This window comes from Punica granatum, chromosome 1 (assembly GCF_007655135.1).
Source record: "Punica granatum isolate Tunisia-2019 chromosome 1, ASM765513v2, whole genome shotgun sequence".
Classification (NCBI taxonomy): Eukaryota; Viridiplantae; Streptophyta; class Magnoliopsida; order Myrtales; family Lythraceae; genus Punica; species Punica granatum.
Genome location: NC_045127.1, coordinates 16,201,229 through 16,220,174, shown reverse-complemented (window position 1 = coordinate 16,220,174; position 18,946 = coordinate 16,201,229). Strand labels below are relative to the sequence as shown.

The 18,946-nt window shown below is 40.5% G+C and overlaps 1 protein-coding gene, 1 long non-coding RNA gene and 1 pseudogene across 5 annotated transcripts; 1 reads left to right on the top strand and 2 right to left on the bottom strand.

Annotated features, from left to right (window-relative positions):
* LOC116199708 (glycine dehydrogenase (decarboxylating), mitochondrial) lies at positions 1 to 7,128 on the bottom strand. The gene is made up of 15 exons (XM_031530173.1): positions 5,738 to 7,128; positions 4,863 to 5,108; positions 4,693 to 4,770; positions 4,483 to 4,583; positions 3,997 to 4,192; positions 3,768 to 3,893; positions 3,258 to 3,443; positions 3,028 to 3,141; positions 2,575 to 2,727; positions 1,830 to 2,018; positions 1,639 to 1,716; positions 1,364 to 1,489; positions 1,168 to 1,266; positions 816 to 933; positions 1 to 361 (listed from the first exon to the last, which is right to left on the bottom strand). Exons 1-15 carry the CDS (start codon positions 6,947 to 6,949, stop codon positions 267 to 269), a joined length of 3,117 nt encoding a protein of 1,038 aa, XP_031386033.1. The 5' UTR covers positions 6,950 to 7,128; the 3' UTR covers positions 1 to 266.
* A 5,781-nt stretch (positions 7,129 to 12,909) lies between these two features.
* On the bottom strand, positions 12,910 to 16,857 carry LOC116193225. Of its 4 annotated transcripts, none has more exons than XR_004154221.1 (5): positions 16,665 to 16,857; positions 16,497 to 16,583; positions 15,043 to 16,409; positions 13,847 to 14,172; positions 12,910 to 13,151 (listed from the first exon to the last, which is right to left on the bottom strand). It is a non-coding gene; the product is annotated as an uncharacterized LOC116193225 (long non-coding RNA). The 4 variants fall into 4 exon arrangements; XR_004154219.1 differs by lacking the exon at positions 12,910 to 13,151 and having other exon boundaries at positions 13,564 to 14,172; positions 15,043 to 15,686; positions 16,140 to 16,409; XR_004154220.1 differs by lacking the exon at positions 12,910 to 13,151 and having other exon boundaries at positions 13,564 to 14,175.
* Positions 16,858 to 17,388: 531 nt separating this feature from the next.
* LOC116203850 lies at positions 17,389 to 18,653 on the top strand (annotated as a pseudogene).
* The last annotated feature ends 293 nt before the right edge of the window (positions 18,654 to 18,946 follow it).

Sequence of the window (18,946 nt, the reverse complement as noted above, 5' to 3'; positions counted from 1 at the left end):
TTGAGTTGCAATTTTGCAACATTTTTCTTTTTTATTAATCAAATTATTAAAAGCATTGGAGAATTGGAGCTATGCATTGTATCAAAGAAGATTGATGAATATTCCACCAGATGACGTGAAGGAGTAGCAGATTATATACAAGAATGGCAGGGAGAGGGAACTGTTCTGATGTTAATTAAGAATTTAGAAGATTTTTCCCATTCTCTTTTCCAGGAATTTTCCTTTTTTTTTTTTTCCCCTTTTCACTCGGTGGGATCGGAAACCTCTTAGGCGGTAGCAGCAGCTGCCTCCTCGGCCATCTGAGATACGGGGAGGAGAGTGCAGATGAGGTTGCGGTCTCCGTACACATTGTCGACACGACCTGAAGAAATAACCCCACAAAATAAATAGTCCAGATTGTGCCGGCAAATATTTGTAGACATGCAATGAGAGTTGATAAAATCGTCATATTTGATCACGCATAATGCAGCATGTCAAGAAAACCGTACCACTCCAACTTCGCAATCTATTGGGCTAGACAGAACTATCTTAACAGACCGTGATCCCATTACCAACTATGGTAGCATCTAGATCTGTTTAATTTTTTAAAAAATTGTACTTCTGAGTTTGCTTTCTCAACACTGTGTTCAACTCGCACTTCGGAAAATGTGCGCACCACTTTCAAAAACTGGATTACAGTTATAAATTCATTTGAGGGTCGATCAGTATGAGATAGAAAATAATATTGCAAGATGAAGGCAAATTCCCAAACAGTATGGTTATATCGAAACATCTATATGCATTGAATACACCTGTAAAACAAAAATTCCACTCACCAGTTGTTGGCCAGAATTTTGCAGTGCGGAGCCATGAAGCAGGGAAAGCTGCATATTCCCGAGAGTATGGCTTCGTCCACACATCTCCCATGAGCAGCGAAGGAGGGTGAGGAGCCCCCTGAAAATTATTTAAAAAAAAAAATAGACTGATAATTTCTTCATGACACACATATATATGAAAATCTTGTAGTAATGAAAATGTTTCCATCTTTCAGGGAGAGCAGCCAGTGAGTAAAAGTGCAGTCCTCCACAAAGCACCAAAAGTGACCAAAGAATAGCTTCTGAAAATACTTCTATTGCCTGAAAAAAGTTCCTATAAGAGTTGAGAGACGGAAAGTTGCGAGGTGTCCACCTTAAGGACATTGGTGTGGATATCAGCCTTCCCCTTTTCGATTTGTGCGATTTCTTCTCTAATGGAGATCAGGGCATCACAGAACCGGTCCAACTCAGCCTGTGAAACAAATAGTTGGTTGGAACTATTGTGTCAGAACTCAGAAGACAAGAACCGAAAAGTACTTATGTAAATATGCAGATATTCCCAGTAATACCTTGCTTTCACTTTCAGTGGGCTCAATCATGAGAGTCCCAGGCACGGGCCATGACATAGTCGGGCCATGGAAGCCATAGTCCATTAGACGTTTGGCAACATCTTCCGGTTCAATTCCAGCAGTATTCTGACAGAAAAATAGTTTGGGATCAGCTATGGAAATGATATGTTTTCTTTCTTTGATTTAAAAAGACAATCTTCTGAAGCAATTGAAAGATTATGACATCTTATTGTATTTTTTACAAAAAGGAAACAGAAAAGTAGAAATTCAACTACCTTAAAGCCTCTAAGGTCCACAATAAATTCATGTGCAACCGTTCCATTAACTCCACGGAACAATATTGGGTAGTGATTCTGCACAATAAAGCAATATATACAAGGAATGGGAACAATGCTTTTTCTTTAAAGAAGAGAAACACAAACCAGAATAATAAGTAAACAGATGAAGAGAGTGGGCAGTGGGGGACCTCCAAGCGTTTTGCCATGTAGTTCGCGTTCAGAATAGCGATCTTCGATGCATCAGTGAGTCCCTTTGAGCCCATCATTGCTATGTAAGTGTAGGAAATCGGAAGGATAAGAGCCGAGCCCCAAGGAGCAGCCGCGATTGTTCCCAATGGATGAGCTTTGTCGGGGGCAGGGATACCACCGGTTGGTACCTTCAGGAAGAACAGAGAGGAGTGAAATTTCAACCAAAAAAAAAGAGAGAAATTTTTTTAGATAAGAACACGGCAACGGATTTGACAGTAGCTTTTTGATTATGGAAAGAGAATACACGGAATTTATTTCATAAACATTTTTTTCAAAGCTGTTTATCAAAATTGTGGCAAAGCTCATTAAGTGGCCTTACTGCATCAAACAAGTTAAAAAATTATTCAAAGATATCAAAATAATGTTTTCAAATGTTTTCACCAACCAATCTTTTGATATCTGAGAAAAATAAGGGGTAATAAAACACCAATTTAATGTTTTTCATATGTCATCTGAGTTTTTCTTTAAGACAATTACTTATTTAGAGGAGAACTGTTTCCAATTCTCCTGTCAAGTAAGTTCCATTTAAAGAACCAGTTATGAGCAGTTTTCAGAACTCATTCTGGAGTGAATGTGTCAAAATTCATCACCAAGCATATGAATTCAAAACTTACGACATACTGCACAAAATGACTTAAGTGATATTATTTAAGTCGCAGAAATATACAAGAACATATCACGTACCACAGGGTGAGAAGGTAAGAAAGGTGCCAAGTGTTTCTTCACACCAATTGGGCCCATTCCAGGTCCCCCACCTCCATGCGGGATGCAGAAGGTCTTGTGGAGGTTGAGATGACAAACATCAGCTCCAATAAATCCTGGGCTTGTCAATCCCACCTGCAATTATCATAAATTTTATCAGACATTTGACCAAACTATAAAGAGATAATTAAATACATAAGATAGAAGCAGACACATACAAAAGGAGTTTCCTGCAGGCAATGAGAACAATTTCATGGAAGCATTATGAGAGGGAAAATCAAACACCAAAGGTAAATACTTTTAGGGCCTATTGTTATGAAATTGGTTTCTCTAGACATAATGGTAAAGGTTTTTTTAACACCGAAGGATGACATGGATTGTTTGAACCTATTACAAATTTTTAAGGGGGGCGACAAAAATTAAATAAAATAAAACCTGTGCATTCATGTTAGCGCCATCCATGTACACTTGCCCTCCATTGTCATGAATTATCTTGCATATTTCATCAATAGCTTCCTCGTACACTCCATGAGTTGATGGATAAGTAACCTGAAAATTTTTAAATTAAAAAAACAGAGTACAGAAAGGAACTTATTGACAGAAATTACGTACCCCACACTTCCATAATTTTATGAACGCTTCCAAGAGCGGAAGGGGGAACTGACCATAAGAGCGGAGAGGTTGTCCCTGTGAGCCTCAGCAGCTTTCCTCAGCTCCTCAATGTTGATGTTACCCTTTGAATCAGTCCCGACTGCAACAATCTTCATCCCACACATAGCAGCACTTGCAGGATTTGTCCCATGGGCAGAGACTGGAATAATGCACACATTCCGGTGGTGGTCTCCTCTACCCTGCAGGTGTTTGGCCAGAAGACTATTACACAAAGTAATGAGAATGGCCAAAGAAAGAAACAGAGAAATTTATTGTTGGTGGAGGGAAGTTTTAAAACTGCAAATTCTTGATCAACCAAAGCTAATTTGCTGTCAATGTATGGGATCAGGCTAATAATAACCATGTAACTAAGATGATTCTCTTTATTCCTGTAATGAACATTGACTCCAGTAAAATTGAACTTCAGAAATGAACCATATGATGAAGGACAAGCAAGACAGCCTCAGAAACCATTCAAATGCTTCATAAGAATGGAATGATATGTAGAAATGTCATTAACGTACCATATGATATGCACGGATAACCATGAGCCCCGCATACTCTCCAGCGGCCCCAGCATTAGGTTGCAGAGAGAAGGAGTCAAAACCAGTAATCGTGCACAAAAGATTGCCCAAATCCTCAAACATTTCCTGGAAATCAATAACACAAATTCTTATAGATTCATTTTCCTACATCAAAAGACATATATTGTCCCTGAACTTTTCAAACAAAAGGAGAGTAATAAAATGCTACCTGATAACCTGCAGCCTGCTCCGTAGGGGCAAAAGGGTGAATGTCAGTGAACCCAGGGAACGTCACAGGCAGCATCTCTGTGGTTGCATTCAGTTTCATCGTACAAGATCCCAATGGAATCATACTGTGGCACAGAGAGAGATCCTTGGACTGGAGCAGGTGGATGTACCTGAGCAGCTCATGCTCGGTATGGTACCTATTAGATTTAAACATATATTCAACTGTCAGATGGACCAAATATTGATTATCCAAAGTGTTTGATTTCTTCTCTATCGACTAGGTACTCTTAAGGAGAGAACCCCAACCACAGGCCCATGGAATCAGGTAAGCATGGGTTCTCCATGGAGCCCATAAAACCGCATCAAATTGGGCAGGTCGGAATCAGACCTGTGACGTGTCGACCTCAGTCCATCCATTTTAAACCAATCAACTGATGGACTAGGCTAAAGCGTTCGATTTAAGAGTCAGCTTGAAAGAAGGTAATACGTGTTAAAGATCGGATGGGTCAGGAAAGGAGTCTCCCTCACGAGACCAGATGGGATAACCGGTTCAACCTCTGGTGCAAGAGATGTGGCAGTAAATGGCACCTGCGTAATTTTTGAGGAGCCATCAAAGTTTTAGCCTTTCTGGAAAAAGGTTAATTGATGAGAGGGTTCAAAGCTTAAGAAAAGCAAAGAGAAAGCCATTGATACTCACGGATTTTCCACCAGCGAACACTTTGAAGAGTTTGTTGACATCATCCAAGGTAGTAGTCTCGTCAAAGGAAACAGTAATCTGAGAGCAACCAAATATCCTTTTTCATATCATGACAGGAAACTCATATCTCATCATATGAAGAGCCAGAAGAGAAAGGAATAGTAGCTTACGGTGTTCTTGTCAACAATTCTTAAGTTCATCTCATTCTTGGAAGCAGCATCAGCTATCGCATGTGCATCAGCGCACTTGACCTTCACGGTATCAAAGAAAGGGAGGCCCTGAACTTCCACAGTCCCGAGCTTCTTTAACCCCAGAGCGAAGGCCCCAGCAAGCCCATGGACACGTTGCGCAATAGTCTTGAGGCCTTCAGGCCCGTGGTAGACAGCATACATTGCAGCCATATTGGCAAGCAATGCCTGGATGCAATAAATACCATCAACATGTGAGACACTCATAAAAGATGTTCTGTATCGATAAGCTCAGAGCATTTGCCTGCTATCATCAGATCCATATAGCCTGCATAGGCACCTCTTAAATTCGATCAGCATTCTGATTTTCTGTTTGCTTGTTAAAGCTTTACATCAAAAGCCATTTATTTCAATGTCTACAACCAAAAAGGGACATAATTTTCATGATTCCATCAAAGCACACACTTTTGAAGTACCGACTTGCCACTTGTTACCGTATTCTTTGAGCTTTACAAGAAAAAGCATATCATTGCCACAAACAGACCATACGTAACAATCAATGAATAAAAGCATTTATAGCTGAGCTCGGAATAAAAATAACAAGTCAGCAGCCCGGAGACCATAGTACAAGCATTTCCAACTAAACTAGGAATAGCAAAAATAAAGGTCAGGTGTTGACTACCAGTGAATACTCAAGATATGTCCAGATGCCATCGCTTTCATGTGATAGCGAAGACTATCCAATACTCTAATACAGGCATACATTTACTCCACCAAGAGATCTCATTTTCGAAATAACATACCTAAATCCACAGCTCAAAGCAATCACGAAAAAATAGAGAAAACAAATCATATACCTGAGCAGTGCAAATGTTGCTGGTTGCCTTGTCCCTCCGGATGTGCTGCTCCCTCGTCTGCATCGCCATACGCAGGGCAGTCTTCCCCGTGGAATCCACACTCAGTCCAATGATCCTCCCAGGCATCAGCCTCTTGTATTCCTGGGAGGTGGCAAGAAAGGCTGCGTGGGGCCCACCGTAACCCATAGGGACTCCGAACCTCTGCGCAGACCCCACGACAATATCGGCTCCCAGTTCACCCGGCGGCTTCAGCATAGTGAGTGCCAACAGGTCGCTCGCCATGACAACCTTAACGCCATGGGCGTGGGCATTCTTAACGAACTCAGCGTAGTCCAGGACCTCGCCCTCTGTCCCGGGATATTGCACGAGGACCCCGCAGACATCCCCTGAACTGTAGTCGATGTCCTTGAGGTCAGCAGTGACAACCTTAAGGTCGAACCCGTCAGCTCGGGTCTTGCAGATGTCGATGGTCTGCGGGTGGCAGTTGTTGGCGATGATGAATGTCTTCTTCTTCCCCTTCAGTATGTTGTTGCACATGGCCATGGCCTCAGCCGCAGCAGTACCCTCGTCGAGGAGGGACGCGTTGGACATCGGCAGGCCGGTGAGATCAGTGATCACGGTCTGGAAATTGAGCAGGCTCTCCAATCTGCCCTGAGAGATCTCGGCCTGATAGGGAGTGTACTGAGTGTACCAAGCAGGGTTCTCCATGATGTTCCTCAGGATCACCGGCGGCGTGAAGGTGCCGTAATAGCCCATCCCGATGAAGGACTTGTAGACCTTGTTCATGGAGGCCAATCTCTTCATGTGCTCCAGCATTTGCCCCTCGGTGAGCCCCTCGTCGAACTTGGAGAACTTCATGGAGTCGATTCGGATCGATTTCGGGACGGTGGCATCGATCAGGGAGTCAAGGGTGTCGAACCCGCAGGACTGGGCCATCTTGGACTGCTCCTGCGGGGTGGCAGAGTTGTGGCGGCGGGGGAACGTGTCGCTGGGCTTCAGGGCCTCCACGGAAATGGGTCGGGTCTGCTGGAAGAGCTCGGATCTCGAGCGGCTGAGGACGGATGAGGAGGAGGAGGTGTAGGGGCTGAGGGAAGAGACGTATCTCGATGGGGCGTAGATGGCGGGAGATTCATGGTGGCGGTACTGCTTGGACCCAGAGACGATGCGCCTCAGGATCGTGGCCCGGTTGGCTATCCTCCGAGCACGCTCCATTGGTGAAACTGGAGGTAGGCTCCCTCTGCAACAATGGCGGATGTGCCCTTCTTCCTCCCCGGAACGAGAAGTGGAGGGAATCTGAGGAACAGAGGGAAATGGGGGAGGCTGGGGATGGATTTGTTTCGTGCTCTGTTCTTTCTGGCTATTCCATGAAGGGGGGGGGGGGGTTGGGATGTGGGTTGGTGGTCGTCCAATGTCTTTATATAATATAAAAAACGGAAATAATTAAAAAAAAAACACACAACACTGTCACAAATAACAATATTCACTGCCAAAAAACCAATTTTTTTTTATCATAATCTTTTTTGTAATCTCTGTTGAGTTGGTGAAAATGCTAATGTGCTTTTGCCCCTTGATTCTTGAATATTCTAGTCTCGCCCCTCATCTTTAATTCCTAAGTTGTGCAATTCCTCTAGTATCTACTCGCCCGTGTGGAGAGTTCGTTTACAAGAGTCTCTTTCGATTTCATTGTATTCAATGGCCATTACTTTCGATCAATTAGATAAGTCGATCATGAGATCCATAAATTGCTTACGGTCAGAACATCGGTGTATCATTTTTGAAAAATGATAGTAGACTCACAATCCTCTTTATCTATTGCACCAATATGCTAAGTGAGTTCTCTAATATAATGAAGTTGGGAAGCCGTTCACTTAGGCTGCTATCATTATCGCTTGGCTCCAACGACCTGGATAAGGGCTAAGGTGGTTTGGTCTGAGGAGGCTTAGCTAGCCTACCGAGGCTATATCAGAATTGGACCCCATATCGGATGGGTTAAAATAAATTAGATCAAGCTTGACCTTGTTAGCTAGCCTAGATATATTTCACCGGCATACTTCTATTAGCTTCATTATGTCATCTCTCAAACTAATATGTGACTTACTAATATTCTTTTATAACTAGCAATGATGGTGGCAGAACATAAGAGTTGCCACCTTCAGGCACAGTAAGGCAAGGGCAGAACACATATATGGCACAAGTACAAAAAAAAAATAATAATAATAATACCACTTTTTCTTCCTTATAAATGTTTATACCAACTATATTGATTACATTAAATTATTTTTGATGATAAAGGGGCAGTAAGAAAGTGAATTTCCATTTGTTTAAGATTATAATATTCCATGCAATTCGAACAAATGAAAGCCTTTTCTCTCGCCAAATCCCGTTTTCATTATATGCGAATTTCTATCCTCATTAGCATGGTTGTTAGAATCGTGATTCGAATTGTAGAATCTTACGATTCTATGATTCAAGGGGTAGTTACCGATTCCGATTGCATGGCATGAATCCGGAAGGTAGAATCGTGACTGAATTGCGATTTGAATCGCAGAATCGTAGAATCAGATCGATTCTACGATTCTAGTTTCAACCCAAAGACATGTGCCCCCTCTCTCTCCCCCCTCATCTCTCTCATTGTGCAACAGTATTGCTCATCGGTTCTCTTATTTTATGAAAAGTTTGAAACTTGTCTCCTGACTGTAAGTGATAGGGACTTGAAAAGTTTCTGGAACTGTTTCGAATTGGGTTCCGATCGATTCCTGATTGCCGTATGATTTGAGATGATTTAGGCTGTAATTTTTTCAACTTTTTTAGGTGCAAAGATGATTCCAAGAAAGAATAGACCAAGAAGAAGTTAGGGAGAAAAAGCAACTTCGCCTATAGGATCCGTGACTACGGTACTATATCAATTTTCATCTGAGGTTGTTATAGTGGGAGCGCTCTCTTGTGAAGACTAAGTACCATATGATTTTGACGAACGAAGTAGGAAGCAACAAGATTCATCATTTAATATTTACTTCTACTATTTCTGACATAGGATTTGGTGTGTGTGTGTGTATATATATATATAGATGTTGTTTTTTTTAATTATAGGTAGAATCTTACGATTCACGATTCGATTCTACGATTCATGATTCCACGACCCTCGACCGATTCTAGGTAGAATCGGGATTCTGACAACCTTGCTCATTAGATCAACTGATAAACGAGAAAGCCTGGGGGGCAAATCTATGAAATATCAATACTTTAGGGCTATACTTGCATCGTTCCTAAAACTTCGTGCAAGAATGAAGTAATCCAGGAATACATACATACATATATATATATATAAAACATATATTTCAAGATCTGGTGGGGAGTGGGAAATGGTTGGTGGCTGGTGACTGCGCTCCTACGGCGGAAAACGACAGCCGCTTCATTGTGTTTCTTCGGCAATATCTGCCCCCGCTTCACTGTTAAGAAGCCGATTGAGAAATTTGTATGGAAGGAATTGAACCTAACCAGATTGTGTTTGAATGGATCAAATTTTATTTCCATTTTCTGAAGGCCTCTTCCTTCAACCTCAATCAACAAAATTTTCCCATTTTATTTTTTTTGGTCTGGTTAAATTTCTGGGAGAATCTCTGCTGGCAGATTTTCTTTCACAAGCAGCTTATCTCCACGTGGACAATTTTGTGCTTGGGATGGCAAAACTCCTCCCTTGCCATGTCACCTTTTTCTTAATGAGAATAAAATACACATAAAATTTGTGTACTCGCGCATTTATTTCTCTTACGAAAAAACAATTAGAGATTCGAGTCTTTGAAAAAAAATTGATGAAGAGTTTTACTCCTTAGTGAATCGATCCGACTCTAAATTGAATTAGTCGAAATCCATTGGACTTTCGGATATTAAGGTACGCATGAAAAAATAAAAAAATGATCTCCACAAGAACGCATAATTTCTCTCAAATTGAAAAATCTGATGACGTGTTAATTTAGAAGCCCTTTTCCTTTCTTCTTGCTCAAAAATCTAGCAGAGTATATACAGCTTGTCAAAAATCTACATTACGTATTAGTCTCCATTCTATGTACGTGCTATTATTTATTGTCAGGTGGACCAACACTTTATATAGAACCACGAGTGATACATAATGTGGATGAGAAGATACAGATAAAATTTTAAAGAAGTTCTATATGGCTAGAAATCAATATTTGTTTCGATACCATGTGAAAGCAGCTGATTTTTGCCACATACCGATTTCATTTGTTATATTTTATGCTTTTTTCTTATCAAATGTGGTCAACCGCGTGTACCGATCGCATTTTTAACTTGAAAAATAATTCGCTTGCACATCCTCCTGCAAAAATTAACTGATGAACCTTTTTAAGGGAAGATGAAGCGGGGCTATAAGCCACGATCATCGACCGATATGCAGTATAACTCAGAATCTGCACGCAAAAAATCGTGTTGCCCTATAGCCTTTAAAATCTGTTCAGAGCCACACCATCAATAGAGAGGAAAAGTAAACAAGAGGAGAGGCAGGGGATGGGAATCCATACGTTTTCTCCCTTCGTTAGAGTTAGGAAAGATTCAATTGCCCGAAAGAATATCCAATGAGAATTGAATGATATATCGTAGAATTTCACTTGAATATGGATGGTGTATTTATAAAAGTCCGTGATTCTCCCTTATAAGAAAAAATAAAAAAGAATGATGTGTTTATGAGAATTGTAAAAATTTACAAGTCACTAATCTATTACTCTTTAACAAATTGTAATAATCTTTTTTTTTTAAGTTGTTTTGCTTAATCCTCCTTATTCTTCTTCTTCTTAAAATTACCCTAGCAACTTATACGGTATATAATAGCTACGGTAATTCTATCGATATTCATGGGCATGTATAAATTATAATATGTGAAATCAGTTGTAGGAGTACTTTAGGCGCACATCAAAAAGTTCGAAGGATTTATAATAATTTTCAATGTCAAATCCATTTGCTTCGTCATCGCAAATCAATTTTGGGTTGTCATCTGACTTCATCATCATATATAACATGAACTCTTTATTCCATTGATGAAAAATAACTAAAAGAGTCTCCACAGTTCCCCCAAAAAAGAGAGAGAGAGAGAGAAAAAAAAGAAAAAAGAAAAAAAGAAGAGTCCTCATAAGTATAAAGATAACCTCTTAGTTTTCAGTTCTTTTTTTTTTTTGGGTGTGAGATTAGTCTTCACTATTAACAAAGATTAGTCTTCACTATTACTAAAGATAGATTTAAAATTATTTGAAATCTTTTCCCTGATTGTCGAGGTCCGTAATGTCCAGTTTTCTCAATAGTGAGTGTAACACAAGAATAGTTTGACTAGTTCCTATTAATCTCTAGCCCATCTCTCATCCCTCTTTTTTTTTTTTTTTTGATACATTAAAAGTCCGTGATGTTAGTACAAACAAATGAAAAAGTAAAATAAAGGGATACAAGTACTTTTATTGACGGAAATCAAATTTAAAACTATTTAGTTTTTAGGTAAAAACGTGTGTCACTGCACTACACTATATTTTTCATTGTTACTTACAAAATGGAGGGAACTCTCATTTCCTGAATTTTGCCCTTCTCTTATGTTCCCTAACCACAAGAATATAATGTGATTTAATAGTAAATTAAAGAATGGACATTAGTCTGCATGCAAGGGTTGAAAATTCAGCAAAAGCATCTCGTTATCAAGTCTAAGATGATGCATATCTGAACAAGAATTAGCCTCAGTGAATAAGTTAAAAAAATCTCGTGATTTACTAACTTTCTAATCCCAACATCCAGATCTAGCACGTGGATTCAGTGTAGGAGAGTTTTTCCCGTGGCCCTCAATCGAATATTGTACTGTTACATCAATTATCATCATATAAGTTCGATCTGTTGAACTAGCTGAACCGATGGCACGGATATTTTTCCCACATCATGGGAACAATTCCGAATAGAATCCAGAGTTAGTGAATCCAAAGGGCATGAGATTTGCTAATACCTCAAAAATATCTCTGTGGTTTCTATGGACGATAATTAGTCCCCGTGAAACTGATAGAAGTAAGAACCATCATTCTCGCAAAGATTGGTTTTCTTCTCTTCCTCATTTTGGCCTTTCCATTAATAAGGTGCTTTGGTGGGACCAGATAATATGTCCTGTCGGAAGGGTGTCATTAGGAGATTCAGAATTATTCCTTTTTTTTTTAGCGTTATCATTAAATATGTTATCGTCCGTGGAATTTGTCTGTGGCCAACATTTTGTACATGGCAGCTTGTGTGCTTCTCCGATGATTTTTATTCACTACTGGGCACGACAAAGATAAATCTTTCATAGCCTAAATATATAGAAGGGGAAAAAAAAGAGCAAAAGAAAATATCTAAGTATTTTTCATGAACCAAAAAGAAGGAAAAGAAGAAGAAGTTTAATTCAATCTATACTATAGTATATGCAGTACTAATTTTTATTTTACCGAAAATTCTGAAAGAGTTCTCTCCATTTTTCGTCACATGTAGTTGGCCAGTTGTTCTATATTTTTACATCTATATATACCACAAAAAAATATTTAGTTTTAAGTTTTTTTGTATTCGGGCTCTGCCCCCTAATCTACCTAAAAAAATAATATTTAGTTTTAATAGAATTTTTTTATAAGATATAATTAATCATTTTTTATGTGCAAAACCTATCACTATAGAAAAAAAAAAAGAAGTTATGATTTTTGAGATAAATTTAAAAAATGGTATCTGCAAATGCCCGTGTATTTTCGGGATATAGAAATGAAAATGGAATCGATATCAAAATGAAACAGAATGGGACGTGAGACGGGAAAAATGATATTTTCAAATAACTTATATACAATTTTTAAGAGAATTAATGAATGTTAAAATTTATTATATAATTTCACGTTCTCGAGGAAGATAAGGGCAAAAGTTTGATCCAATATTCCAAGAAAGTATTGAAATATTTTATCTATGCTTTAAAAAGTCAGACTCGCTTTGAATTATTCAAGAGTTAACAAAATTTGATTTACCAATATTTTGGGTTAATGTCTTTCTAAAACAAATCATTAAACAAGTAAAGAACATGCTACCGTTAAAAAAAAAAAAAGCTCAAAGAATGACAGCAAATAAAAGATCATTGTGAACCGATTCCTCCGGACAAGGGAATCGAAAACTGATTCTAACGTGCAAAACAAACAACATAGAGATGGAGTTTAATTCGATTCTGAAATTATTTTCTAGATGAACCAAAATGAGCTCGAAATAAGTTTTCAAAAATAATTCAAGATGGTCCATTAATTTTTCATTCAAAATGAACTATGACTACCATCCATCCTTATACGTCCCCAACACTTGAGCGTTCTCACATCTCAACAACTCTATGTTGCATGAACTTTTGGCCATGTGATGACCCATCAGTTTAGATCTGCAGGCGATAAAACAAACAGTCCCAATATTGAAGAAGGTCAATCGAGTAAAAGCCCTAGCCTCAATGAGATGATACTTCACAGGAAGCAAGACATGCCGAGTGAATCTCACACCGGCTCAAATTCAAGAAAAAATTGAAATTTTATGCTTGAAAACGGAAAGAAATTCCAATTTTTGTAATATATCTGGTCTCTGCAGATGATAATCAAATTTTTTAACAGATTGTGATTAGCGGTACATGATGGTCGACAAGCAATTAATAGTTCTTGAAGAAGCCAATCACGAGGTTAATTAGACAACAGCCAACCTCCAACGAAGTTCCTATCCTAGATCAAAGCTTCTTGGCAATGCGCAGTAAGTATTATCCACCATATCAGTCCCAGGGAAGTAATACTATAGAGAGAGAGAGAGAGAGAGCACCAGCCAAAAGCCAAACAATCAATATATGCATCGTATCATCTACCAAAATGTTTTCAGCATTGTCTTCTACAACACCTCATTGTAGTTCCCTTCGGCGTACTAGCCTAGGAGTCATTATTCCTTATACTTGATGATAACTTCGCCTCCATCAATGTACGGTATATATGCACTATATATGTACAGCAGGGCAGCAGACTTAACTATCAAAGTTCCCCCAGAAATCATTAACAAAAAGAATTGATGCCATATAGAGTTTGATGTAGGGAAACTCACCAGACCAGACCAGAGGAACATGGGAGGAGTCAGTCAGAGTAGGCTCAACGTGGTGAAGCCCCAGCAAGCATCATCTACTGGTCGGTGCAGGGGTGGCAGAAGTGGCAGCACTGGCCGTAAGGGCAGTAACCCCATTCAAGGATATTCTTGCTGACTTCTGTCTTGTAGAGTGGGTGCTTGATCACTGGCCTCAGCTCTGCTATGCCGTGGGCGAACTGGCAATGGTCTTTATACGGGCAATCGCTGGTCTCCTACCGGTTGTTGCACAGTTCTGTCTTGAACATCCCCTGAACGTACGCCGTATTTGATCCAGGCAGATACATCTGCTGCTGCACCATCGTGGCATTATTGATAACCAGACAATCGTTCAACATCACCACATATAGACAATCATATGTGAATAGCTGAGCTGAAGCAGTAAACAAATGATCCTTGGACTGTGCCTCCTGATTATTTAAGCTATGAACAAAGACAAGCTCATGTGGTACCTATTGCAATTAACAACACCAAGACTGGAGGAATGTTACTGATTCTGCTTTAGGTATAGTGTTCCTCAGTTTTCAGAAGTTCCCCATCATAATATGCTGAATACCAATATAACTGGTTCGTTGACCGACAACGGAAAACATCAGAAGTTCATGTATTGGACAAAGCAAGCACATCCGCTGATGTCTGAGGAGGACTCAGGCCTAAGATGTTGATGCTTGTCTTCCTTTGTCTCAAATAGAATAAATATATATACCATTTGCTTTGATCAGGCGGCATTTTTAAATGTCACGTCTTTCATTTATTTTCTTCTTTTTTGGGGTACAAGGGGGCAAAGCTTGGTTAAATGACCACATCTTCAAGCAAGACAACATCTATTTGAATTTTTTGACAAATTTGGACCGCTTGATTTATTGGGTTTATGGCAGATTCAGGCATTGCAAAGTCATAATTAGATTATTAAAGAAAGGCAATTTCATGCCTTGAATACAATCTCTCGTGACAAAAACAATATCCACTTCTCCACCTTTAGTGATTGTTTACAAGAACAATAACACGCCACAGAATCCTCAAATTGAACCCCGAAACCGCAAATAATATCATCATAATTAAGTAATGGCCAAGCACATGCCTGCTTGTATGAATCAGTCCAAGCAAGACTGGAAATCAGAAAAATTGGTAAACGCAGATGCTCAAGCAAGGGAGCTAACCTTTCCAGCTTCAAGTTCAGTAGCTGCTCGGGGCTGACTCGCCGTCCGACTCGAGCCAGCTCCGTTTGTAGCCGATTGATTGGCCTTGAATAGCTGCTGGACCGGACTGAAAAGGTCTTCGGAGGCCAAACCCTCTCCGGATCAGTCATCTCAAAGCGGCTTTGTTCCACAACGCTGGTTGGACGATTATTGGACAGCTCGTCTCCGCTAAAGTCAGATCCAGGTTCGATGAGGCCGAGACGGCGGTAGCAGTCACGCATTTGTGGTCAGTGAGGAGACTGAGCAGTTGAGTCGTTGGTTGAGTACTTCGTGGGCAAATTGGAGGGATGCAATGTCCATTCTGATTTCATTGATCTCGTTGGGGTGCCCAGATATGGAGACACTGGAGCTTCTCGTAATCCACGGCAAGGCGAGCCTGTTCGAGATGGCCGGCGTATGACTTGGTAGCGGAGCTCTTGCCGGAAGAATATTGGTCGAACTTCGGTACGGCTCGATGGACAACCCGACGAGCTCTCTGTCATCGTTGTGGATGGAAGGTAGTGAGTGCGGCGCAAGGATGGAGGCAGGTCGTGATGAAGTCGAGTGGGGGGTGGTGGTGTTTGGATGTGACGGCGGGGAGGTCTCTTTCTCCACCGGAGCTGCCACTGCACGAAATCCAAGGAAAAGAACAACATTCGACTGAAGGACGTTTCTACTGTGCCCGCGCATGTTTACCGGGTACTGAATCGGGCTGATGTGACCCAATCAGAATGTTCAAATTCGGTAAGGTAATGCAGTCACGTAGTTTTCTAATTATATATCTTCACATCTTTTATTTTAAATACCTTGAAATATTTTATTTGCAATAAAACGCAGCCAATATAAACCAGGGTAAATTGCACCTACACATCATTGATTTTTAGTTCTTTTAACCGCACATAAAAAATGCAAATACTTTCATGACATGATATGAAATTTTCGAATTTTTACAGCACACATCAAAATGTTAATTTTTCGTAAAATATTTGATGGAACGCTGTCATGGCACCATTTTGGGCAAATGTTTCCCAGGTTCCCACAACCTTAATTCCCCTCTTCCTCTGTCCTGTCTTTCTCACCTATCTCTGCAGTTGTTTCATTCACCCTCCCTAGTCTTTTCCCCCAATATAAAAATGGAGTTAGAGTTCTTCCTTGCCCCTTTTTCAGCTCAATTACAATTGGACAATAGAAGAGGTGCTCCTGAGCTGCGCGCTTCCTTCCTTTTCCTCAGCTGGTATGCGATTCTTCCTTTTGCTTGTCTCTTGTGCTCTTGCAAGTTTAATTTTGCTTTCCTCGATTAGTAAGCATTGGTGATCTCATAAAATGAACCACACAATAGGAAACACCTCCTGCAATGCAAGCTCATTGTTTAAGCAAATACTCAAACTCCATGGCAGTTAATGAACAAGCCAAACCTTGTAAGCACAACAACATACCAATGACAGGACACCTAACGCTCCCCGTGTCGGAAAGTTCCTATTTTTATCCCACAATCCACCAACTTTCTCCAAGTTATGTCCCTCCTGCAACCAAAGAAAGGATTTTGTTATTCCATCATCAACTCGAAATCAGAAAAATGACATGCAAAAGGATATTAAGAGTACCTGTGATTGATCGTTCTATTTGCCGCAAGATGTACCATCAATTGCACCTCTTCATGCAAGGAACCGATACCCTTCAACGATCGGGAGCTTTCTCCTTCGTAGTTTTGTCTATCATTCCAGTGTTCATTGAGGAGTTAGGGTTTTGATCGCATTTGTTTGCTTTGCCGGAGAAGAAGAAAAGACAAAGGGGTGTTTTGGGAGTGGAAGTGTTTGTAGAGATGGGCGGAAAAGGTAGGACAGATGAAGAGGGGAAATAAGATTGTGGGACCCGCACGTGTCCAGCTGGGCAATGTTAGGTCTAAAAAATTTGCCATGACAGTTCCATCAATTTTTAGAAGGAAAATTAACATTTTGATGTGTGTTGTAAAAAATCGAAAATTTTGTGTCATGTCATGAAAATATTTCAATTTTTTATGTGTGATGAAAAGAACTAAAAAATCATGATGTATGGTGCAATTTACCCTTATATTATTGTTGTGAGGTTTAATCGATTGAAGCACATGCGCATGTATTTCCGGTGGATTCAGAAATTTGTCAGTACTAATTTCATATTGCCGAGGGAATTTTACTTCCCTTGGTAAAGTTAGTGGGCAAAAGATCCGCCTATTGTGGTACATTCCTCCATAGACGACCAATGTACACACCTTCCTTTCTATTACGAATACTCATGTGTGTATGATGTTTAATTCCTTGCTCTAAGAGATGTGATGAACAATCGTTTTGAATGACCGAGTGGGTAAGGTGATAGATTAGAGAGTCTAGATCGGTTAATGCTGTTAAGATGGATTTACTCACCTGTAACATGTCACTGTCCTAAAGGGTTGTAACTAAAATGGTGAAATTAATACTCTTGAATCAGGCGTTGTTGATTAAAAATAATGAAATTGTTGATTAATGCTTGGATTAGTACTCACGGTAGCTTGCTTGGCAGTGCCGTGATAGTTAAAACAGACCAAGAATAGCTTCCCCATTGGACGTACATGTTACGAACAGATATCGACAACGAAGGCTTTGTTGATTTCTTCATGAAGAATTTCAACTAGGCGGTCTTCGAGAATGAGCTCAAGTGGTACTACACTGAACCGCAGAGGGGGATCTTCAACTATCGAGATGCTAATGATATGTTAGATCTGTGCATAGCCCACAACATCGAGGTTCGAAGCCACTGCACCTTCTGGGAAGTTGAGAGCATGGTTCAGTCATGGGTCCGGGCCCGGAGCAATGCTGACCTATTGGCGGCAGTTCATAACCGATTATCAGGCCCCTTTTCTCGCTCCAAGGGGATGTTTTGGCACTATGATGCGAACAACGAGATATTGCACGGGTCATTCTACCAGGACCGATTGGGGAAAGGTATCAGGTCATATATGTGCAAGACTGTCCACCAGCTGCACCCTACACCCCTCCTCTTCGTGAATGACTGCCACATCGAGGACAGATCCGAGTTGCAATCCTCTCCATAAAGGTACAATGAGCAGATCATCTGTCTATAGGAGCAGGGCGCACCAGTTGGAGGAATCGGGATTCAGAGCCACATCGAGAGCCCAGTGGGGCGCATAGTCTGCTCCGCCCTCGACAAGTTGGGCATCCTCGGCCTCCCGATATGCTACACTGGGCTCGACACATCCTCAGTAAAGAAGCACGTGAGGGCAGTTGACTTGGAAGTGATGCTCTGTGAAGCCTATGCACATGCTGCAGTGGATGTGGTGATGTTGTGGCGATTCTGGGAGCAGTTGTTTATGAGCCGAGAAAACACTTACCTGATCAATGCGGAAGGCAAATTAACTAGGCCGGGAAGAGGTTCCTCGTTCTTAAGGAGTGGTTGTCTCGTGCCAATGGGCACGTCGATGAACAGGGAGAGTTCAAGTTTAGAGGCTGTCATGGCTCCAACGACATACATCCATATTGTTCTTGACCGGCAGATCATAACGAAGAGCATTATTGTCGACAAGGGCAATGTCACCGCTAGTCATCTCCATAGATCTGTAACATGTTCATTCAAGTTTATACATGTGTCAGTTCTAATTGATCAATGTCTGCGGTCTTGGGGTATTGAGATCCCTGCAAAATCTCCCCAACCATATTAGAATTGCGAATTAGGGTGACCATTATTCCATCGCGAATTTTATTATTTAAGGGGAACAAAAACACGTCTATATATATCCAGCTATGTTTAGGCCTTATAAATCCATAAGATTGGGCCTGTGAAAACGTTGGTCCGAGTTTATTTTCAAGATTACAATCACAGCCCATTACGATCGAATTAAATGCCAAATTGAATT